The sequence below is a fragment of the Durio zibethinus genome, chromosome 7 (genome assembly GCF_047325235.1).
Source record: "Durio zibethinus cultivar Kanyao isolate XHJ-2024 chromosome 7, ASM4732523v1, whole genome shotgun sequence".
Classification (NCBI taxonomy): domain Eukaryota; kingdom Viridiplantae; phylum Streptophyta; class Magnoliopsida; order Malvales; family Malvaceae; genus Durio; species Durio zibethinus.
In genome coordinates this window covers 24,679,230-24,704,228 of record NC_143168.1, presented here as the reverse complement: position 1 = coordinate 24,704,228, position 24,999 = coordinate 24,679,230, and the positions used below count along the sequence as shown (strand labels likewise).

Below are 24,999 nucleotides of genomic sequence, written 5' to 3'. Positions count from 1 at the left end.
AATAAAAATTCAAATCTAAAATTTTTTTATCAAAAAAGATAAATTTAATAAATTGAATCAATCACTTATTAATAAATGCATTTGAGATAATCTCAATAAATAATCATAAGACTCAAATCTAAAATTTTTTCATTGAAAAAAATAAACTAATAAATTAAATTAATTTATTAGCAAAGAATAAGAATGAATGAAAAGTAAAGTAATAACTCACATCATACTTCACTATTTTTCTTGGATTACGAGAAATTGATTTCTCACGTGTGGGGAACACTTTTGCAATTGAGGGAATTAAAGGAACAACAAGTTGAGATCTTTATTTTTTTAGATTATCACTTGTTTTTTCAGCTATTTTATTGGTTCAAATTAATTGCATTTTGATTTTGATTTTGATTTTGATTATGCTTTAAGTTATGTCAATATTTCGTGATAAATTTATGAAATTGAATCGGCCAATAAGACTAAAATATTTTTAAAAAATTTGAAAGTATAAGAGAAAGTTGGTATACAAGTTTGTTTTGATTTATAAATATTTAAATCTAAATAAGATTAAAAATTGAATAAAATATTCAATTACATTTTAAATAAATTTATATAATTTTAAAAAATTTATATTTGATGTATTATCAAAATATAAATTTTATATATTATTAATAAATTAAAAATAATGAATAAATATTTTTAATAATTTCTAAGCATGATAGTATGAGTTTTAGTTTGACTTTACATGACAAAAATTCTTAAACTTTAAAGTTTAACACACTTGAACTATATAATTATTTTAAAAAGTAATATTTAATAAATTTTAATTTTTAATGTCTACAATTTTTTATTTTTAAATTACAAAAAAATTTAATATCTTTTTTATAATTTTTTTATATGTATATGTGATATTATATTACATAATAAACCATAATGATTTTGCATTTCAATTCTTTTTTTTTCCAACTTTAACTTTAAGGATGACTTAGAAGCATGATATCATGAGTTGAAATATTTTAAAAGTCAAGATAATTTTCGATTTTTTTTATACATGTGATATTACACAATAAAAAAAAAAAATTCTCATCTCATATATTGAAAACTAACTTATCTCAATATTTGAACACGTGGCATGAATATGTAAAGTTTTAATTAAACTCGAAGACTTGTATTTGATAAGTGAAGGTAAATGTCATATTCCAATTGTCAATTTGTTGCATATGTCCTTATGAAACTCTTTGACAGACCAATTAATGCATTTTGATGGTCGGTGGGGAACATTTGGTGTGTGAATATGAAAGAGAAAGGCACATGATGGCAAGAGATTGGCAATGGATCCGGTTGTTTAGATTTTTTTTATCTCGAAATCGATCTAATTTTATAGTATTAATATTTGAATTTAATTTAATATTAAAATATTATATTTTTATATTTTAATTTGATTTGATTTATATATATTTAAATTTATAATCGATTTGATACGATTTAAAATTAATAGAATATTAATATTTTAATATAAAAATAAAATATATAAATATATAAATATAAAATTAAATAAATAAATAATAAAATCATATATATATATACACATATATATCAGGTCAGGTCAAAGCAGTTATACAAAAAACTTTGACCCTAATTTTATTTCAAATTTATCTTATCTGATCAAAAACCCAATTTTAAAAAGAAAAATCAATCCTACAAGGTTAAATCGAATTAGAACTTGATGGATATGAGTTGGATTGTCAACCCTAATGATGTTTAATGTATATTTCTCTTTTTGAATAGTTGAATACATAAATTTTAATATTTATAATTATTTTTAAGGATAATACTTTATTTGGTTTTTGAATTATTTATATTATTTTTAATGTGATATTTAAATAAAAAAATTTAAATATGTACTTAAATTTCGTTTTTGTATATTAAATTACCCTAACTTTTAACATTGTTAAAATAATAATAATAATATAACATTTAAATATTGATGTAGATGTCACGTAATTATCATGTGATTTTGAGATATGACTGTCAAATATCATTTTTTAAAAATAAAAACTTTTTAAAATAAAATTTTTAAAAATTATTTTTTTATTTTTTAAAAATAACACATAATAATCGTATCATTATAAAAAAATAGCTATGTGTTATTCATATTAACATTTAAATACCATATTAATATTATTCTAATAATATCAAAAAATTAAAATAATTTAATACATGAAATTAAAATTTAAATATTTAATTAAAAAATTTTAATTTAGATACCACGTTAAAAAAGTTTCGATGGTTAAAAGATTAAACGACGGATTATTACTCTTTTATCTCATATTTGATTTAAGGCTTCCGTTTAACTTAAAAAAAAAAAAAAAAGAAGACTTCCATTTAAATCACAACAAAATACAAACTGAAATTGAAATTCTCAAAAAAAAAAAAAAAAAAAAAAGAAATTGAAAGAACTTAAAAAAAGCGCATTTCCTTTTAGTCCCCCGAACTTAAAAGCTCACACCACCAGTATGAAACTCAGTGCCAAATATCTGCCTTTCACTTAAAATGAAGCCTTCAATTTTAAATAATGCCCCCACCAACGGTCACATTCTTTCAAGTCCTACCTACTTCAAATTCCTTTACCGCTTTTCATTTTCTCCTTCAATTCCCTTCTTTCTTTCTCTTTCATTTTCTAGACCAGGGGTCCTTTTTGTGGGTTGAAAAAAAAATAAAGGGAACTTTATAAAGAAATCAATAAGGCTAATAATGGGTTGCCTTTTTGCTTGTTTTTCTGCTTCCAAGAGTAAAAAACATCAGCATTTGGTGGATGGGACTTCATTTAGTGATCAGGTTAGTTTTTTCTTCACTTTCCAGGCTTTATAATTCATGGGGTTCTTTCTCTTTTTTTTTTCGTTTTTCTTTTTTTATGCTTGTTTGATATTTGTTCCATCTAGAAACATGAAGCCAATGAAGCTGTTCAATCCAGTAAGGAAGAAGATTTTGGGATACCCTTTAACCCCATTATAGTGAAAAAGTAAGTTATGGCTGTCCCGTTGCAGGACTAATTTTTTTTTTTTAACTGTTGTCTGAGGAGCATTTGTTTGCTTGCTTATGTTTATGTTTATGCATGCGTTAATTTTCTTATTTGATATAAATTATTGTAGAGAGAAGCTTGGGGAGCTATTGAATGACTGTGGTAAAAAGAAGGTGACGTTTGATTTGAATGTGAAGAATCATGAGGAATTCCCTGTTGAATCTGCTGACAAGTTGTTGAAAAATAATGAAGATAAGGAGCGTGAGGAGACAAAAGAAACAGCTAAATCTTCTGTTTTTGATTTGACTACTTCAAATGTAGTTTGCAAGTCTCAAAATAATAGATATCAGAACAGCTGTGCAGAAAGTGAGGATGAATTGGAAGATTTGGATTTAGAAGTAAGTGATTTAGATGATGATAACGAGGAGGGTAAGGCTGAAAATGAGCCACAATTGGTTATGGAAGAGTCATCTGAGTCACTGTTTTCTTTGTCAATAGAGTCTAGGAAACAAGTTTGTGAAGTTGAATCAGATGAGAAGGAAGTTACTAGTCCCACGCCAATTGATAAATCACCTACTGAGGAAGTCAAGCCAATTGGGTTAAATCCATATTCTAAATATAGAGGTGTTGAGCATCTTGAATCAGTTTTGAATCCTGTAGAAAATCTTGCTCAATGGAAAGAAGTCAAGGCAAAAGCAAGCATACCATTGAAGCCTGATCAAGAAAAGGAGAACATCAATCTAGAGCTAGAATTTGATAAAATGGTTACTAGTCCAGAGCCTAGTTTTAAGCTTGAAACTTTCAGTTCAAAGTTCTGGTCCAATGACAAGATGCTGGTAAGCCACGAAATTGCTGTTGATACAAGTCTTTCTAGCTGGTTAGTGGAACCTGAAAACACACTGAATTCGAAGGCTAGTTCTAATTCAGTTGGGAATTCAGCATCCAACAAAACAAATTCCTCAAGAAGTCATGACGATAGGCCTATTTTAGGAGCATTAACAAAGGAAGAACTCAAAAAACATTATGCGTCTACATCTCCAAGAAAGTGCAGGAGCCAAAGTCCAGATGAAACACCTATTATAGGGACTGTTGGGAGTTATTGGAGTCATACTGGTCAGACAATAGATTCTGATTCAAGCTCTCCTAGCAAAGGAACATCGAGAACAAGGAGCAGAAACATTCAGGCATACCAAGTGAGTTTTCACTGGTCTTCATATACATTTTACATATATGTTGGCACTGATAATGTTTTTGGTTGTGCAGGAAGAGAGACTTAAGTGGAATGCAATTCCATTTGAGGTAAGGTTGGAGAGAGCTTTAGATGGAGGGATTGCAGGAGTATAACAGTTCTCTTCAACTGAGTCATCCTGGGAGATGAAAGTGTTCTTCCTGCAGCATTCCCATGGATACTTATGTTTATATATTTTTCCGTTGCATAGTTTATTCTATTTTTTACTTGAGGCTGCTAGGACTTGGTTTAATTTATTGGTTTGGTTTGTGTAAGCATTAGATTTTTAGTGAAGAACTGAAAATCCGCCCGGATTTCTCTCTAAATGAGTCCTGATTTGGATGATACGTCTGTTTTGTTTAGCTTGTCTACATTGTTTTATAAGTTTGTATGACGGGATTTATCTTTCTTGATATAATCATCAAATCAACTGACTCTTTATATCCAAATGTGATTGATGCAGAAATCTAAATCAACTATATGAATCTTGAGAAGGACTAAAAGCTTAGCTCATTTGGTTTAAGCAATCACTTAATGACATCTAACAAGTTTGAAATTCAAATCTTTAACATCTGCAACTTTTTCTCATTTACAAAGCATAACCATAAAGAGAGATTGCACAAGCAAGATCAAGGCAAATGTTTTAGATTAGAAAGGTCAACAATCAAGAGCAGAACCTATAATTCTTTCAAAATGAAAAGAATATCATATCTAAGTCACCCATTGAGTCACGTAAAGATAGATCTAAGATCTAATGTTTCAAAAACCCCTGGTTTCTGTCTTACAACAGCTTCTCCAGGAGCAATGCTATAGAAAGATTATTTGTCAGATGCTAAGTCAACAATACTGCTATTTCTCTGTTCTTGCTCGTTTTGAGAGTGGGGAACCAGACTCATCATCATTTGTCTCTACATGGTCAGTTGTTTCTGTTTCTGATCCCTTTTGCTTCCTGCTTACATCCTGGGGACCTTTTTCCTCTGTAGTGCTAGCATTTCCAGTAGTAATTCCAGTTCTTGTGTGAACTTGCTCTAAGACTTCTGATTTATCAGCGGTACAAGATGGGAACATTGAGCCTGGTAATGGTGCAGGAGGGGCATCTAGGGCAGAAGAAGTCCCCCCACTCTTTTCATCCTCCATTCTTTTTTGTTTCTCAAACATCATCTGCAGATACCTCCCTTGTTCTTCAATTCGCAATTGCAAATTTCTCTGAATCTGGAGGCAGAAGGTACCAGGAATCAGAAAATATGTGTGCATTTTCATATGTGTATGCAACTTGGCTTTTTAATGTTGCATGCGTGCAAATTTTGGTCCATCTTACCCATTTCTTCTACACGACATGCTTCCCAGTTCCATGTTTGGAAAATTGAAGAGTCCAAGTAACAATGATGAAACCCAGTAGTATATTAAGAAAACTCAATACACTAAGGTGGTAAGCTTGAAAAGGAAGTTATTATATAAGAAAGAAGACATATCAATGCATTACGTTGACCTGCATAATCTACAGCTGAAAATCAAACAGAGTAATGCTTAGCTACCAGTATCATACCTCGAGTTGTTCATGGAGCTGCTTCTGAACTTCAATCTGCAATCGCAATGCTTCAGTAATTCCCATACTCCTGTAATAAAAAATTTCAAGGCCAAAATCAGCTTCTTTATTCAGGATTTTGAAACAAAAAAAAAAATCTACTAGATTGAGCTACGGACAGATAAATAACACTCTAATAGAACAAAATTCAAAAGAAAAAGGGTAGAAATTAAAACTTTATTTCGAGATATGAGGAAAGAGAAAGTCACTTACGTCTTCAAGTCCAAGGATTTCATATCTTCAATTGAAGTCATTTTTTTCTCTGATGTTCCTGCAATGAGATGCAAGCAATACATTTTAACCAGTTCTCTTACTGCATTGAGTTGTTATATGGGTGTGTCATGTGTGCTACTGCTTGCACACATCAAAGGGAAAGAGACAGAGAGGAACAACAGAATTGTATCCTAGGCAGACAATTATGTAACAAGAAAATTCAAAATGGTACTAAGAAAATACAGCAAAAAGTAGTTGAAAGTATTCCAGTTGTATTACCTTCTGATGATTCCGGCTTGTATCTGGCAGTTCTATATTTCTGCATTCAGAATAGGAAAATATTCCAGTAAAATTACAAGCTTGTTAATTACAGTAGTTAAAGGGACAAATAAGACGAGATTACATAAAGACCTGCAAATGACTTTTAACATGATAGATTGTTAAGCCTTCAACATTCATGAGCATTAAGACACCTTTTGGAGTAGCTCCTGTAAGTTTAAATTATTAGCCAAAATTAGCAAATGATGTATATAAATCATTGCCTACACAGTAATGAGAAAATTTACACAATGAGTAATACGCACGTTCACTGCCACCCAGCTGATTAACAGCTTCCACAAAAGCCTCATGAAGCTCTGGTGTCCAACGCATACGGGATTTGGTTGGAGGAGCAGTGATCGATGGGTAAGCATCGCTAGAAAATTCTCCATGTGCTGCAGATTGATTCTGATGAAACTGAGGCTGTTGCTTTGAGATATCACCAGAAGGTTTCAGCACCTGATACATTTTTTAGTTTTTTCATAAGCCAAAAGAAATGAAAAACACACACAGACACTCAAAGAAAACCAAATATAGTTAAAAAAAAAACAAAAAAAAAAACAAACAAAGCTTCTGATGGTACATCTATAACTTGGCTAGATAGATCTTGGCCTCTTTAAAAGCAAACGGCTATGATAATGGGGTTTTCATCCACAACCAAGTACTTTTTCTCCATGGGAAAATATCCTTGGAAGCTAAGTAGGAAATAGTATGAAAATTCATGAGTTAGTTGAATTTTGGTACTTAAATGTTATAAAGAGAATCAGATTTTATATAGTTTCTAAAGAAGGAAAGTTTCAAAAGTTGATTTGAAGTTAATAGCAGCAGTGGCAAAATTGTATCACCCTGAGAATTGTAAAACCAGAAAATAACAAAGAATAAACTGATCATCTGCCAAAGAAATTAAACAATTAACCTCAAAAGTTGCTTAAGACTTCTGCACCAATTCTATCTAATAAAATTCAGGAACATATACCTTCAGTTTGGGATCTGAGACATTGGTATCACCAAGAATCTCATTCCAGTCTGTATCCAGAGCATCATCAACAGAGATCAGCTGATCCGCCCACTCCTGCCAATTGATTCTCTTATTGTGGTCGTTAGACGCCATGACACCAGTGCTGCTTTCCACCAGCTCATTTGGACCAGGAACATTTTCAGGCAAATCAAGAAAGTTTTGAAGCCGATCTAAACACCAAGAAACATTATTTTCCTGTGGGTGATTAATTAAAGCTGAGGGCTGTTCTGAAAATGAAGAATCGATTGGTGGCAAAGATGCTAATTCCCTTGAAGACTGAGAAATGAAGGCAGTATTTTGAGAATGTTGTTCACGTGCTAGAGCTGAGGCATGCATGTCATTGGTGGTTATGGAAAGGGATGGAAACAAATTCCCAGGGGTTCCATCAGTGGGTAAGGGTAACAGAGATTCTTTTGGTAATACAGAGGCTTTCATCACTTCCCTTCCTGAGGAAACCTGTAAAGGACCAGACAACATGGGATAACTCACTTTGAAAGGAGTAGGGAGAGCTGGAAAAGATGAAGACATAGCAGCAGAGACCAAAGTTCCCGATTATCAGCTGTTTTATATATAAATATCAGCAACCTGAATAAACAAAGCAAGATGCTTGTTAACGTCATATATCAAGAAATTCAACAATCTTTGATTCAGTGGCTCTAAACTTACTTTGCATTATCATAGGACATGGTTACACGACTCTATTAGTTATAATCAAATAAAAGTATAACCATGTCCATTTCTTGATCATGAACCATGAACTACAAATAATGATGACATGACCACTACAAAATGATTTCTATAACATACAAACTAAAAAAGTAAAACCATCATATGCGAAATGACAGTTTCACTTCACCCCAACCAAAAAGGAACCATTACAATGGTTTTCCATATAAATTTGAATCTTTTCAGTATTTACAACCACTCCATTAATCTCATAGCAATAAGTCAAAGCCAAAAAAGAGACCATTTATTTCCAGAAAAAAGGAGATCATTTAGGGGGAACAAAAGAAATACAATATAATTTACTTCTGTCATAAAAAGAAAAAAGTAAGGAACCAAAAAAAAAAAAAAATTGAAGTGATTTACACCAAAAGAGTCCCAATATCTTGACCAACAAGTTGATATCTCTAAATATTGAAGCAGAAGCACCGTAAAAAAGCAAGATTTGAGCAAATGGAATCTACAGAAGTATTAGCAGGATGCGGATCAACCAGAATCTGCTGTCCAACCAAATCCATCTCATGTTCATGTCCAAAGAAAAATCACATAAAAAGCGATACAATTTCTTGACGAACAAGTGGATATCTCTAAAAGTGGAAGCAGAATCTCCATGAGCAAGCAAATAAATTGATTTTTGACAAATGAAAGAATGGAGAACTACTAGCAGGACATAAATCAACCAAAGGCCACTGTCCAATTAAATCCATTTCAAGTTCTAGTCAAACAAAAATAACATAAAAACCTATTCATTGTAAAAATGAAAAAAAATAAAATTACAAAGTCTATGAAAGCCACAATAAGGAAATTTACTTAGAGTAACCTCAAGAAAGCCCAAAATGCCAAAATAATAATAATAATAATAGTAATAATAATAACACAAGAAAGCCCCTAGTAAACTCACAAACCATCACCTCTCACTTGTCCAAGACATGATCACACAAAAAAAGGTGACGACTTTCCCCACCACCCGAAAACCAAATTCCAATCAATGAAGTTGCTAGACAAAACCTGAAAAAACACTTCAGAAAGCAAATAACCAATAACACAGCGTCCTTAATAACCAAAGCAGACCAAACCAAGAACATAAAAATCCCAACAAATCAGCCTATTATTAATCAAAAACAGAAACAACCCATTTCATAACTTACCACAACTAATTAAAAAACAATCAAAATTCTACAAAAGAAGCTTTTCTAAGAATTGGGTATCAAAGGTTAATAAATTATGGTCAATATATTTTGTAAGTAAAACTTTTTTTTTCAAAAAATTAAAAATATCCAAAAAGGGTATCAAGGAATCTTACTTTGAATGTTGTTGAAATCAAGAACAAATGAATCCCTGAGAAGTTGGTAATTGTATAAAATAGAAAAGCTGATGTTTTTGGAGACCAAGAAAACCAGAGTACCAAAACAGGGAAAGGAAACAGCATATGAATGAAATATTCCTTTTGGATTATCCAAAAAGGGCGCCTTTGTTTTTGTTTTTCTTTTCTTCTCGGTTTCTACAAAGACACGAATTTTATTCCAAGTAGGAAACGTCCGTGTGTTTATTTGTTTTTTTTTTTGGGAAAACCATATTTCTGCCCCTTGGATTTCATGTAATGTCCTATGCTTCTATTGACAAATTCAAAACATGAACTTTCATTCCAATTACAATCTTGAATTTAAACTTTAAATAAATAAGTTTAAGTATAAAAGATGATTTCGTTTTAAATGTAAAAATAAAACTATTTTTTATAAGGTGAAATTGCATTGTAACCTTTACAAAAGGAAATGAATTATTATTGTTGTTAAGGGTTTATTTGCAAAAATGAGTAATTCAAGGGGAGTAAGTATAGTTTATCATTTTTCTGTTTGGTGGTGTGAGCGATTATGAAAGGCTGCTAAACAAAAGACAATGAATAAATTAGTGGGCCCATAAACAAGTGGTAGTGTTTTTTTTTTTTTTTTTTTTTTTTTTTTACTCTTTTGGTTTTGCAAATCCACTTTGAAATTTCTCTTGTTTTAGTTTATTTTATGTTATCTGGATTTTGGACAAATTATTTCTGGAAATTTTGGGAATTTAGATTTTAACAAACATTGCTTTCTTTCTGTAGCACTACAATTTTCAATGACAGAAATTACTAGTACTAGTATGATTATTCGTGCATTGTCAAGGGTCAATTTTTTTTTATTTTGTTAGGTTTATCAATTTAATTTTTTATCTCAAAATTTATTTAATTAAAAAAAAAGAAATAACGTAAGATAAAGCTAAATAAGAGTGACGTAGATATATCAATTACCTCATTTTTCTTTTAAATTTTATGTAATTAAAAGAATAAAAAAGTAAAAAAATAAAAAATAACCACATGGATATCGTGTTGAATTTAAAATATTAATTTTTTAAATTAATGCATCAAATATTATATATATAAAAATTAATAGTAAAATATATACTTATATATATATATATGTATTTCGATATGGGTTAGGTCAAAATAGTTTTAATATGCTTCTACTCTGATTTTATTTTTCTAAAAAAAGCTCTATTCATCTCAGTTCGATCTTAATTTGAAAAAATTCTCTTATATCGGATCGAGATAAATTAAAATTTATTTAATATAAATTATTTTAATATATCTATCTATTGACACATTTTTAAAAATTTTTTTAAATTAAAAAATTAGAAAAAAAAGTCAAATGTGAGTGTATACAAAATTATTGTTGGCCCTTTTTTTTTTTCAAAAAATTAATTTAATTTAAAAAGCATAAAAATATAAATAAAAAAGGAAAAGAAAAACAAAACAAAAAGGAAAAAGGACTCTGCGAGATACTATATGACATTCCAATTGAGTTTAAAATATTAATATATTTAATTAATATATTAAATAATTAATTGAAATCCAAAAAAGAAAAAATAATGAAGAAAAAGGAAAAATAAACAAAAAAATAAAAAAGAGATAATTGGGATGCCATGTGAAAATGAAAAAATAAAATAAAATAAAATAAAATAAAGCCAAATGAGGATGCAATCTAGATTTATTAAATTAAAATATTAAATAATAATTTGTTAATAAAATGTGTATATAGAAATAGAAAATTAAAATAAATAATAGCATGTATATTTATATATATTTAGAGAAGCAAAACACCATAAACTAGCATCCAATTTGACATTAATTTTTAAAAGAAAATCTTGATCTGATCTCAAATTAAAAAATACATCTATTGGATCTAGAGAAATTGAAACCCATCGAATATAGATTTAATACATAAAAATAAAAAAGAATGAAAACATATACATTTTTAATCAATAATATCAAATGAGTCCCACTTATAAAAAGCTTAAAAAAAATAATAATTAAATATTAAAAAAAGAAAAAAAAGAAAGGAAAAAGAGAAAATGTATTGAAATGGCACGTGACATATCGTAGAATCTTCGTTTATATGCATGATTTAAAGTATAGACAAAGAAATGATGAAAAAACAGAAAAGGAAGCCAAATGAAAATGGTAGGTGGATTTATTAAATTATGGTTATAAATAATTATCTTATTATATGGTACATATATATATATACAAAATTAAAATTAAATGAAAAATAAAACATATATTTATATCATGAATTTAAAAATAAATAAAGATAAAAGAAGGAACAATGAAATCTCTATGTGACAAAGACACCTCCATAATATTTTTTTAAAAAAATTAATCAATAATATCAAATGGACCTCGATTCAAAATTTTAAAAAATATTAAAAATATTTATTAAATATTAAAATAGATAAAAGAATAAAAGAAAGAAAAAAGATGTAAATGACATGGCTTGACATAGCTTTGGTATCAAGTGGATCCCATAAAAAAATTTAAAATCTTTAAATATTTATTAAATTTTAAAAAATAAGAAAAATAAGAAAAAAAAAAGCAAAAATGTGGCATGCCTTTGATATCAAGTGTGTTCCATACAAAAAGGAATTTAAAATCTTTAAAAAATATATTTATAAAAACGTTTAAAAGAAGAAATTAAAGAAGAAAAAAAAGAAGCTTAGTGTAAAGTGTATATATCCTAGCTTTAAAAAATTTAAATGAAAAAATATATATTAAATATAAAAATTGAAAAAAATAAAAACAAAATAAAAAGATTATAAAAGAGTTTAAAAATTAAAAAAAAAATGGGGATGCGCACGTGGCACTGGGGTTAAATTCCATACAAAACAAAATTTATTTAATTGGTGGATACAAAAAGAAAAAAAATAGAAAAAAGAAAAAACAAACTTGATAAAGTAGGTCCATCTTAAAAACTTTTTATAAAATTTAAAAAAATCAGTAAATTATTTTTTAAAGCTAGTAAAAATTTTTAAATTTTAAATAAACAAAAAAACCCATAAAAAAAAGAAAAAAAAAAGGAGAAAGTGCTATGTCACATATTCAAAGGAAAATATTGTACATGGTATAGTAATAAAATTTATTGTTTAGATGGTGTTCCCTCTTGGTTTGGTTTCCTGGTACTTTCCAAGTGTGCACAAAATTTTGAAGCTGAAATTAATTACATCATAGTACTTTCCAAGTTGTAATAAAATTTTCAAAATTTTATGTATTATGTAATTGTGAAATTAAAATAATGATGATAATAAAGTTGATAACCTTGATAAGTTGATAAAAACACAAGTCATTTAATGAGAAACAAAATCAAGGGTTGTTTATTTGTATTTTACACACTATAAATATTTGTTAAATATAGTTTTTTTTTTTTTATATTTAAGATTCTTAAAATTTAAATTTTGATCATTGAAATTCAAAGTTTAATCTTACTTACATAAAAAAATAAAATTTAATTTTAAGTAGGTTGAAATCTTGATATAAGTCTTATTCAAGCATTAGAAATTTTATTTATATCGAATGAAAATAATAAAAAAAAAGACTCATAATGGTCTATCACGTTAAGTTTATTCATAGTTGCATAATAAGTATTAAAAAATTAGAATCACAACATTTAAACATTTGATTTTAATAATTAAATCAATTATTTTTATAAATTGAAATGAAAGTAAGTTTCAATGGTTTTGTAATAATAATAATAATAATAATAATAATAATAATAATAATAATAATAATAAAAAATTTTTGCAAAGGAAAGCTTGCCAAGACATGCAAATTTTCCTCGTAAAAATCCACGTCCATCCATGTTGACGTCTAGGTCTAGCAAGTAACTTCATGCAATGAATACAAAAATCAAGTGTGCTTTTTCTAGTTAAAATACAGAACTTTCTCTTTGCAAAGATACAGGAAACGAGTTATCAAAAGATGCCATGGCAATAGTGGCTAAGAAGGCACCTCTCACTGCACAAAGGAAAGTCAGGAGTGACCTTGATATTAAGCTTCCAAAACCCTGTAATCTTCTTCTAACTTCTCTTTTTTATTTGTTTCTGTTTATTTCTTGTAATGGTTGTTCAATTTCAAGCTCCATTAGTGACAGACCCACCTCTGGAAACCTCAAATGATCATCTGATCCTAGCTATGTGGGATATGATCATCTGATCAAGAGTGACATCTCTTGACTAAAATATAGGAGAATGCAAGATGATGATATAGTTGCAGAATTTTGAAAAATATATACAATGCACTTTCCTTAAGTTCTGATAGTTTCCTTGATGGAATTATGCTTCATCTAACAAAGGGCAGAACTATAATTTTCTTCATCACCCTGTTGGCTCTTCTTTTGATTCTTCCATTGCTGAATTTTTTTTTGACATTGCTTTGCTCCTCTTCTGCAGACCAATCCAAGAACACACACACACACACAAAAAAAAAGCCTATTAATAATAAAAATCAGAAACAACCCATTTCATAACTTACCACAACTAACTAGAAAAAGCAAAATTCAACAAAAGAAGCTTTTCTGAGAATTGGGCATCAAAGGTTAATCTAAATTATGGTCCATATATTATATAAGTAAAACTTTTTTTCTCAAAAAATGAAAAATATCCAAAAAGGGTATCAAAGAATCTTACTTGGAATGGTGTTGAAATCAAGAATAAATGAATCCCTGAAAAGTTGTGATTGGATAGAATAGAAAAGCTGATGTTTTTGGCGCAAAAAAAAAAAAAAATTAAACAGAGTACCAAAACAGGGAAGGGAACAGCACAGGAAAGAAATATTCTTTACTGATTAACACGTGGTGGCCTTGGTTTTTCTTCTCGGTTTCAACAAAGACGATTTTTATTACAAGTAGGAAACGTACCCGTCTTTTCTTGTCTTTCTATTTTTAGGGAAAACCATATTTCCGCCCCCGTAGATTTCATGTTTTTTACATTTAATATCTTATAATTGTATTAATAATTTAAATCATGAAATTTCATTCTATTACAATCTTAATTTTAATCTTTAAATAAATAAGTTTAAGTATAAAAATAATTTCTTTTAAATATAAAAATTAAGCTATTTTTAGTATTTTAAAGGTGAAATTGCATTGTAATCTTTATAAAAAGGAAATGAAATCTTATCTCACTTAGGATTTATTTGTAAATTGATAAAATTCAATGGGTGTAAGTATAATTTCTAATTTTTATTTAATTTGGTGGCGTGAGTGATTATGAAAGGCTGCTAAACAAAAAAGAATGAATTAATTCAAAAAAAAAAGAAAAAAAATAGTGGGGCCATAAATTAGTGGTAGTTTTTTGTTCATCGGATACTCTTTTGTTTTTCAGGTCCAGTTGGAATTCCCTCTTCTCAGTTTATTTTATATTATCTAGATTTTGGTCAAATTATTATTTTTTAACAAAATCATAACCAAAGGAAAAAAATTACATGAATTTGAGTTTTAATTTTAAATTTATTGCATATTATCTGTTAAAGATAATTTAATAAATTAATTAAATTTAATTTTGAATTTAATTTTTAATCAAAATTTTATTTCTTGCCAAAAAAGTTCAAAGGGGAGATTGAAATTTTGGGAAATTTGGATTTAAACAAACGTTGCTTTCCTCTATTGGAATCAATTTCGTCCTTAGTTTATAATATTCTAATAAAAAATATATAAAAACAAGAAAGTATTTCGCACAAAATGTTCGTCTATATACTAAAAACTATAACCAATGAGGATATTTGAAACTTTTATAGTCTAATAAGGAAATTTAAGCTCAATTCTCAATTTATTTAAGCCTATGAACTTAGAAGTGATCTTCTTCTAACTTTTCTTTTTATAATTTGTTTCTGTTTATTTCTTGTAATGGTTTCTAATCAATGACCAAAAGAACTTATAGATAGGTTAGATTGAAGCTTCTATGAATTGTTTCCTTTTCATAAAAATTGGCAACATATAATCAGCTACTTTAAGAAACAGACCCACCTCTCAAAACCGCGACTGATCATTGTTGACTAGAAAAGTTATGGTTCACGAAATCTCTTGTCTAAGATAGATTTGCAGATTTGATTCAATTGCATGATTATATATTAAGCCACTTAGAAGAAATGCAATGTTATTTTTTTTTTTCAATTGTCATGGCAGAATAGCAAAGAATCAATAGACTGAGGGAAGGTTATGAGTGCTGATGAGCTTACAGCAACGTGTTCATGGGGCCATAATAATGAAACGATATGTAGCTCCAAAATTCTATTTACAGATTAATAGCATTAATAGTATCTCTCTAATCCTTAGAGATTGAGTATGATTTATCCAGTCCAACAGGGGTAGGATCAATTTCCTGTCTAAGTTGCTCTTCTTTTTGTTCTATTAATTGTTAGGAATAGTGACTCAAATTTTATAAGAGATTTGTTTGAAATTTATTAGATATTACTTTATAGATAAAAAGATTTGTAAAAAAAAATTTTAAAAGAAAAAATTCTTAATAGACAAGCTTGATTTGCAGAAAAATTCTAAATGAAAAAAGATTTTTAATAGGTAAGTTTACATAATTATAAATACGTGAAATCTCTAAAGATTATGTATGAGAAAAATATATAAAAAAATTATAAGATTTTGTGGGATAGACATCCGATAAGATTACTGAAGATTTACGGGTCTACATGAAATTTGTTTATTTAGGTTGAGAATACTCCATAAGACTAGAGGAGATTGAGAGGGTCTATGGGTATTGATTGTTAAGTGGTTAATATATTTTAATATATGTTTGTAATTCTCTACAACTAGTAAATTTTATTTTTCATTCGTAGACATAAGTCAGTTTGACTGAACTACATTAAATTGTTCTCTCTTGTGTGATTGACTGATTATTTGATTTCACTTTCTTTTAACCTGATTGGATTAAGGCCTTTTTGCCTAACAAGTGGTATCAGAGTTGAAAGTTCAAAATGTAAGAAAAGCTGATGGTTCGAGCCATGAGAAGAAGAGGTAAACTCAGAGAAACTCGATTCAAGAGAAGAGTTTGAGTTTATGCTTTGATAGATTGATTTACGTGAAGTATGAAAACTCACAAGAAAAGATGATTGTGAGACTTTCATTACAGGTGGAATCAAGTATGTCTAACATGAAGACATAGAATTTAAGTCAAAGTGGAGATTATTAGGAACAGTGACTCAAATCCCATAACAAATTTGTTTAGGATTTGTTACATATTATTTGATGAAAAAGAAGACTTGTAGAAAATTTTTTTTAAAAGAAAATGGATTATTTACGCGTTATGGGTATGTATGTTTATTTGTGAGTGGACTAGAGGAGATTGAGAGTGTCTATGGATATTGATTGTTGAATGATTGATATATTTTAATGTATGTTTGTAATTCTCTACAATTTGTAGATTTTATTTTTCATCCATAGACGTAGGTTAATTAGATCGAACCATATTAAATTATTCTATTTTGTGTGATTAATTGATTATTTAATTTTGCTTTCGTTGATCTGATTGATTGAGGCTGTTTGGCCTAACATTAATTTCCCTGTTGATTTTTTTTTCTTTGCCTTTCCTCTATTGGTATATCCTCAAGGTCCGATCACAAATTTAATGCTGTTTCTATTACTAGCACAGTTTCTTCCACTAGATAAAGCAATCAGATCTTACATGTTATGACAATGCAAACTAAGTAGTGAAAGAATATTTCAACTGAATGCTCAAATCGTTTAAATTATATAGGAGAATGAATGCAATATACTAACATATGTAGTTGCAGTAATTTGAAAAATATATACAATGCAGTCCTTTCCTTCCTTCAAGTGATAACAGTTTCCTTGAAAGAATTATGCTTCATCTAGCAAAGTAAGGGCAGAACTAATTTTCTTCATCACCATCTTGGCTCTTCTGTTGATTCCTCCGCTGCTAAATTTTCACCATTGCTTTGCTCCTCCTGTTGATTCATCCGTACATTTCGTTCTCAGATAGCTTGTGTTTAGGTGTGATCAAAGTCTGATGCCAGATTTGTGGATGGCTCTTCTGCTTCTGCGTTTTCTTCAACCTGATTTAAAGCATTGATTTTGCTGTCAGACTTCATTAATTTTTCATCAATAGAGGTAAAGTATTGTATGTTTGGTCGACAAGATTAACCAGAGACATAAAATTTCATTTTTTTTGGCCTATAACAAAACATAAACTAAAAGAAACGTATGAAATTGAAATATAGATCAAAGTGGTTAGATTAATATATAAATTCTCCAATAAACATGAAATATGGTGCATATATGTAATTATATATTGTGATGATGTGTCCGTGCAGATTTCTATGCTTATTTTCCTTCAAATAATTCAATAATATAAAAGCAATTAAGTTCTGAATTGAAGATTATGTATAGTGGGTGAATTTACCGAATTGAGCCCGCAATCTATGTGAGCAACAAACGGCGCTTCACACTTTGCACAGTAATATGAATGATGCTGTGGATCCCTTTCTTCTTCGCAAATGTCGCAATAATATTCTCCCGAATCATCTTCCTTAAAATAATCCTTAAGAGTCAAGGGGTGGATGTGATATTTGGATTTAACTGAATGTGGTACAGTACATTTAATATGCAACATGATACCACACTCCATACAAAAATAGAAAGGAGTACGAGAAAACCTTTCTTTGCATTCATCACATGTTTTTTTATCACGATAGAAGCCACTCCCAGCATTTGGTCCAAAATAATAAAGATTATGCATGTGAGACTTAGATTTTACTGTCCGCTTCTGGGATTTAGCACAATAAGGATGAACGTGGAGATCACATTGCAGACAACTATACCTGATCTTCCTATAGATCAAGTATTTGCAGACAAGACAAGTTTTTCTTGCGAAGGGAATTAGGCGAAGGCTGTGTAGTGGATGAAAATGGAGTTGCATCTCCAGGGGAAATTCAAGGCAGGATTCATGAAGCTTATATTCACAATAAATGCATTCATAAGATGGTCCCTGGAGTTGTTGGTCACAAAAATGGCATTCGGGATAGAACCGTAGAGTGGACCCATAAATGAAGAAGTTTAGCTTATGGTGTTGGTTGAAAGGGCACAACTTGGATCGTGTCTCCATCTCTTTTAGCCTTTGGCTCTCATTTTCAGGCACTGATAAAGTAGCACATTTCACATCAAGTTTGAAATCACACGCATAGCACCTATAACAAAACCCATCAAACCACTGTCTGCATTCGTCACATGTAAACTGAAACCGACTGGTAATGAGTTTGAGAGAATGTTGGGGATGAAGAGGGTGTAGCAGCTCATGGGACAATTTGGTGCATGCTTTGTGTAAGTAGTATTTGCATCCATATTTACAAACATAGGCTTGATCATAGATTTCCAGCGTACAAGCTTTGCAGAGAAAACTTTCATTTTTTCTAATAACCTCGTAAAATCTTAAGGGATGTTCATGATCAAAATAGTCGATCTGCATTTCAAAGGTGAAAAATGAGATTGAATGAACAAATTTAATTACAAAGAGGTAATTACTAATTAGTATTCATTTTCAATTACCTTTATTTTCTCTTATGTTAAAAGACGATAACAAAAGATGGAGATAATTTAAAATAAAAAAAAATTTAAATATGTACATTAAAAATGATCAAATTGTTAAAAATATGAAACGTTGTGCCATTATTTTATTCAAACTTTTAATTTTTCAATTAAATTAGGCTCCATTGAAAATAATTCAAATATTGGTAATATTATGTATCATATATTCTTTTTGTCTCAAATTGTTTGGCTACCGTTAACTTTCACAAAGTTTAAAAAAAGTTTTGACTTTAATATTTTAAAATTAAAATTAAAATTTTTTTATAAAATTAAAGTTCTATGATTTTTAATGTAAAAAATAAAAAAATCATAAAAATAATTTTAAAATATAAAAAGTAAAAGTTTTAAATGTTAAAAAAATTATATAAGTTTGGGACATCCTAAAAAAATATAAACAAAGAAAATGAAACAAAGGAAGTATTAGATATTATGGACAATAGGACCTAAATAATTTATTGCTTATATTTTTCTTATAGTTAGTAATTATTATATTTAGATGAAAAGTTCTTGTATATCCCCAAAAAAAAAAAGAATAAAAATCAAAGTACAAGCAGGTAAAATAAATAATAATGAAAAGTTAGATTTTTACCTACATTTATAACAGGTCCAAAACTTTCATCTATAAATTTTTTTTTTTGGTGTTAAGATCTAAAAGAGATGGAAATTAGATAATTGAAATGGGGCTATAAGGCATATTCATTTTTGTTATTGAAAAATAAGATAAATAAGCTTATAAAGAAAACACAAAAAGTTCCTTATGTAACACTTTTCATTAAATAAAAATTAAATTAGTTTAACTACATAATATATAGTAATGTCATTCTATAAATATACCCTCTAATATTTCCAATTATTTTACCTACCCAACTACCTTGAGATGAGTAGGGAAGTCTTCATTTCTTACCTCTGTTCCCTTTTGCCCTGTCACTTTCCCTATAGTGACTTCTCTATCCACCAAGCTAGATGTCGACCCATGCTCAAAGTTGTTATCTATAGACTGGGGAATTCGAAATATTAGCACAAAAAAAATGTAACGTTAAGATTCTAATCCGAAGAATTTAATTTTTTTTTTTGAAAGAAATGTTGAAAGAGGCTAATTAATTAAGCTTTATTTTACTAACTTACCCTATGGAGCGCACATCCGATATGAGCAACAAATGTGCATTTTTTACAGCAATAGACATGGTGCTTTGGTTTTCTTTCTTTCTCACAAATATCACAATAACAGTCATTAGATCCATCTTCTATAAATGAATCCATAAGCGTAAGTTCGTGTCTGTGATACTCGTGTTTAATAGTAAATGGTAATGATGCACAATGGAGATGGAGGTTGAAATCACAATCCACACAACGATAAAAAACACTCTCTCTCTTGTGCAGTCTAATATTCTTATAACACACCTTACATTGGAGAGAACCGGTGTACTTTTTTATTTGAAAATAAGTAAGATGATGCTCATGCAACTCATGTTTTAGACTGGGTTGGAATGTAACACAATTAACATGAAGGTGGAATTGGCATTTTTGACAAGTATATCCAATCTCTTGAGATTCGAATCGATCTTTACAAGCATTGCAAATGGGAGACTCGGAGAAGAATGTGTGTATGTGAAGAGGGTGTGATGGATGAAAGTGATGTTTTAAGATTATACTGGGCATATTAAACAAACAGGATTCATGAAAGAAGACCTCTCTAGAAGAACATGGATAACGGAGACAACCATAGGGCATTCCTGACAGAAGCTTCTCACACCATCTACAACTATACTCATCCTTTCGCACTTTCCTATAGTTGAATAGGCTCAATCTATGTGAGTGGCTGAAATACTGAATGGTTTTATGTCTATGATGAGATCTTTCGCTAGCTTCCTGAGGGGTCTTATAAGGAGTAGTTAAAGAAGCACATATGAGATCAAGGTTTAAATTACATTTCTTGCAACTGTATATGCAGCCTTGAGTAAGACTCAAACATCTATCACAAATATAAAAACTACGAGCGACGTGCAGAGTGAGAAGGTGTTGAGAATGGAGAGGATGTGGAATCTGACCAGGCAATTGTTGTTTAGCACATGATTCATGTAGCCAAAACTTGCAGGTTTCACAAGTAAAGGCCCAACCAACAATTCGCTGATTGCAATGATCACAACATGCCTTTTGATCCTTGTATTTATCAAAGAGCAAGTAGTGTTCATGAAGGAAAGGTTTGATGTCCATGATCTCAATTCTCAAACAAACACACAAAGGAAGGATAGGTAAATGCAGATGAGAAAGTGAGAGTGAAGATGGACAAGAGTATTGTGATTTGTGAGTGTTGAAAGAGTTGAAGAATACAAAACCAAATTACAAAGAGTCTGGATAGAACGTTTATAAGAAATTTGGAAGCATTTATATACTTGCAAATAGGAGATTTTGTTTTAATATCGAAACATAAATATTACATTTAACTTTTTAAGTATTATTTAATGAACAATTTGTTCACGCAAATTAATTCTAGCTACTGCTTTAAAAAAAAAAACTTGAATAATATTGAACAAAAAAAAAAAAAGAAATTCATATAATTGCTTGTTGATTGGGAGCATATGGAAGGAAAGAATGAAGGAATATTTAAGCATGACTTGTTTAGGGTTTGGAAGAAAGGGATTGTCTTTTGTTTACTTTTTTTTTTTGGGTACAAAAAATTAAAGAAGTCCTTAGAGGAGATGAGATTCCATAACTTCAACTTTAGAAAAGATTATTAGAGGTCATTTCTTGTACTCACTCTCATTTTTTTTGTTCATTTCTTTTTTGGATATTTCAAAATTATTTTTTTAATATTTAAAACTATTATTTTTTATATTATATATTTATTTTTTATAATTTTTTTATTTATGATTTTAAAAATCATAAAACTTTAATTTTATAAAAAATTTAAAATTTAATATTAAATACATGAAAATCAAAGCTTTTTTTCTTAAATTTCATAAAAATTAATAACATCCAAAAAATTAAAGATGGAAGTAGTATAATTTAAGCCTTGTTTGGTACGATTGAGGAAGTCTATTAGTATTCAAAGATTCTAACTTTGAACTTTATTTTTTCATTAAAAAAAGAAAGATAGCAACTAATTTAAGCCTTGATTGTTAGAAGAAAGGAACAATTAATCAACATTTTTTTATCAATAACTTGAAAGAGAATATTTGGATTTACTTGTCTTGTTAACTGCTATTGGAACATTATTTGGAAGCATCATGAACATTGTGGCCTTTAGGTTTTAACTTTTAAAAGGAAGAGAATATTAATTTGAGGTTAGTTGCATGGTTAGATTGATTGAGGGAGCATTTTTGAATAATTGAAGACCTTTTTTTAATTACTTGGAAGAGAACATTCTTGAGTCATAGGCCAGAGATTTTAGGTCTAAGGATTAGCACGTAGCACATGAAAATATAATATGGCATATAAATATAAATATGTCATACGATTGATTTATATATGTTATAAATAAGTTTATTCCATCGACTTTTTAAATATTTTGTTTATTACAATTTTAAATTTTAATTTTAATTGTAAATATTACAAATATTTATCAGATATAAATATGAATTTTCTACTTTTACTAAATAGATTTATTAATTAAATAAAAAAATAGTTAAAGTTTATATTAAATTATTTTATCTATAGAGTTTTAATTTTACATTAATGTTACTTAGAAACAATAAATTCTACGTTAATGAATAAATTTTGAAAATGTGACAAACATTATATGTTATACAAATTTTGACTAATATGAACTTTATTAATTTTAATTATTTGTACAATATGCAACTTTATTACCAAGTTTCAACACATAACTATTATTTTAAACTATATAAAAATTTATAATTTAATTTGATAAAAAAAAAAACTATTCATGCTTTTACAAAGTATTGAAACGTGAGGTATTTAATTTGATCAAGAAAAATCATTTCGAGTATTTTTAAATTTCTCTTAAAAAAGTTATTAGTTATTTTTGGAGGAAAATATGTGATAATAATTTTTTTTTATTTTTATCAAATATCTACTTTAAAATAACTTCTACTAAATAAAAATACTCTAAAAAATGTTGAGAAACAATCTAATTAAAAATAAAAATCATTAAAAAAGGATAATTATTGACTTTTCCACTCAGAATTTTCAATTTATCATTTTTTGGTTTATTACGATTTTAATTCAATTTAAAATGGGCTCGTAAATTTTAGGCAACCCACTTTATGATGTTTTATAGATATTAAGTCAATCAAAATCTTTTTGTATTTTTATACATTTTAAGGTTTATATTTGATGTATTATTAGATTATAAATTTCATATGTTAGCAAAAAATCAAAATATATTCGACTCCACCTTCACCATATTCCACTCTACTTTTTTTTTTCTTGGTACATAAAATTAAACAAGTCATAGGAGAGATGAGATTCGATAACTTCAGGTTGGAAAAAGAATATTAGAGGTCATTTCTTGTATCTTTCATTTTCTTTATTCATTTTTATTTTTTGGATATTCCAAAGTTTGTTTTTAAATATCTAAAACTTTTTTTTTTATATTTAAATTTTTTTTTTTACCTTTTGATATTAAAAATAATGAAATTTTATTTTTTAAAAAATTTTAAAATTTAATATTAAATACATTAAAATCAAATTTGTTTTTTTAAATTTCATAAAAATTAATAACATACAAATAATTAGGGATGGAAGAAGTATAATTGAATCCTTGTTTAGTAGGATTGAAGAAGTCTATTAGCCACTAGAGATTCTAACTTTGAACATTATTTTTCTGTTAAAAAAAAAAGATAACAACTACTTTAAGCCTTGATTGTTAGAAGAAAGGAATAATTAATCAAAAATTTTTTTATCAATAACATGAATGAGAATATTTGGATTTATTTGTCAAGTATTTTTGGAACATTATTTGGAAGGGTTATGAACATTGTTGCTTTTAAGTTTTAACTTTTAACAAGAAGAGAATATTAATTTGACGTTCGTTGCTTGGTTAGATTGATTGGGGAGCATTTTCGAATAATTGAGGACTTTTTTCTAATCACTTGGATAAGAACATTTTTGGGTCATAGGTAAGAGATTTTAGGTTCACGGATTAATATGTAGCATGTGCGAATATAGTATGATATAAAAATATAAATGTATGATACGAATCGAACTATATATGTTATAAATAAATTTATTTCATAGACTTTTTAAAAATTTTATTTATTACATTTTTAAATTTTAGTTTTAATTGTAAATATTATTAATATTTATCATATATAAATATGAATTTGATACTTTTACTAAACATATTTATTAATTAAATTAAAAATAGTTAAATTTTATATTAAATTATCTTTTCTATAGAGTTTAAATTTTACATTAATGTTAGAACTTAGAAACGATAAATTTTACGTTAATGAATAAATTTTGAAAATGTGACAAACATTATATGTTATACAAATTTTGATTAATGTGCATTTTATTAATTTTAATTATTTGTACGATATGCAACTTTTTATCAAGTTTCAACAAAATAATTATTATTTTAAAATATATAAAAATTTATAATTTAATTTGATAAAAAAAATCAACGATTTATGGTTTTACATAGTTTTGAAACGTTAGGTAATCAGTTTGATCAAGAAAAATCATTTTGGATATTTTTACATTTCTCTTAGAAAAGTTACAAGTTCTTTTTTTTTTTTTTAAAGAAAATATGTATTATTTATTCATATTGATAACAATTTTCCTTTTTATTTTAATATCTACTTTAAAGTAACTTATATCAAGCAAAAATACTCTAAGCAAATGGTGAGCAACAATCTAATTAAAAATAAAAACCATTACAAAAAGGATAATTATTGACTTTTCCACTCAAAATTCCAAATTTACCATTTTTTGGTCTATTACGATTTTATTCTAATTTAAAATGGGCCCTTAAATTTTAGGCAGCCCACTTTAATATGGTTTATAGATTATTAAGTCAATCAAAATTTTTTTGTG

General features: G+C 28.1%; 3 protein-coding genes across 3 annotated transcripts; 1 reads left to right on the top strand and 2 right to left on the bottom strand.

The window, feature by feature from the left end:
• Positions 1-2,480: 2,480 nt before the first annotated feature.
• Positions 2,481-4,682, top strand: LOC111277543 (uncharacterized). The gene is made up of 4 exons (XM_089763962.1): positions 2,481-2,817; positions 2,922-3,001; positions 3,132-4,194; positions 4,265-4,682. The coding sequence occupies exons 1-4, from the start codon at positions 2,734-2,736 to the stop codon at positions 4,343-4,345; spliced, it is 1,308 nt and encodes a 435-aa protein (XP_089620088.1). The 5' UTR covers positions 2,481-2,733; the 3' UTR covers positions 4,346-4,682.
• A 176-nt stretch (positions 4,683-4,858) lies between these two features.
• LOC111277113 (protein PHR1-LIKE 1-like) lies at positions 4,859-9,578 on the bottom strand. The gene is made up of 8 exons (XM_022863296.2): positions 9,390-9,578; positions 7,322-7,948; positions 6,612-6,804; positions 6,439-6,515; positions 6,307-6,346; positions 6,028-6,085; positions 5,776-5,845; positions 4,859-5,441 (listed from the first exon to the last, which is right to left on the bottom strand). The coding sequence occupies exons 2-8, from the start codon at positions 7,889-7,891 to the stop codon at positions 5,079-5,081; spliced, it is 1,371 nt and encodes a 456-aa protein (XP_022719031.2). The 5' UTR covers positions 7,892-7,948; positions 9,390-9,578; the 3' UTR covers positions 4,859-5,078.
• Positions 9,579-17,019: 7,441 nt separating this feature from the next.
• Positions 17,020-21,333, bottom strand: LOC111277541 (uncharacterized). Its single transcript, XM_089763960.1, has 4 exons — positions 20,125-21,333; positions 19,904-19,996; positions 17,819-18,874; positions 17,020-17,471 (listed from the first exon to the last, which is right to left on the bottom strand). Exons 1-4 carry the CDS (start codon positions 21,211-21,213, stop codon positions 17,406-17,408), a joined length of 2,304 nt encoding a protein of 767 aa, XP_089620086.1. The 5' UTR covers positions 21,214-21,333; the 3' UTR covers positions 17,020-17,405.
• Between the last annotated feature and the right edge of the window lie 3,666 nt (positions 21,334-24,999).

Excerpts from the sequence above, each read along its gene's own strand:
- LOC111277543 (XM_089763962.1), top strand. The coding sequence starts at position 2,734 with ATGGGTTGCCTTTTTGCTTGTTTTTCTGCTTCCAAGAGTAAAAAACAT. Across the intron at positions 3,002-3,131 it reads AACCCCATTATAGTGAAAAA|AGAGAAGCTTGGGGAGCTAT; the intron begins GTAAGTTATGGC and ends AAATTATTGTAG. Across the intron at positions 4,195-4,264 it reads GAAACATTCAGGCATACCAA|GAAGAGAGACTTAAGTGGAA; the intron begins GTGAGTTTTCAC and ends TTGGTTGTGCAG.
- LOC111277113 (XM_022863296.2), bottom strand. The coding sequence starts at position 7,891 with ATGTCTTCATCTTTTCCAGCTCTCCCTACTCCTTTCAAAGTGAGTTAT. Across the intron at positions 6,347-6,438 it reads ATGTTAAAAGTCATTTGCAG|AAATATAGAACTGCCAGATA; the intron begins GTCTTTATGTAA and ends TTCTGAATGCAG. Across the intron at positions 6,086-6,306 it reads CAAGCCGGAATCATCAGAAG|GAACATCAGAGAAAAAAATG; the intron begins GTAATACAACTG and ends ATCTCATTGCAG.
- LOC111277541 (XM_089763960.1), bottom strand. The coding sequence starts at position 21,213 with ATGGACATCAAACCTTTCCTTCATGAACACTACTTGCTCTTTGATAAA. Across the intron at positions 19,997-20,124 it reads TCGGATGTGCGCTCCATAGG|TCTATAGATAACAACTTTGA; the intron begins GTAAGTTAGTAA and ends CGAATTCCCCAG. Across the intron at positions 17,472-17,818 it reads TAGATTGCGGGCTCAATTCG|GTTGAAGAAAACGCAGAAGC; the intron begins GTAAATTCACCC and ends GCTTTAAATCAG.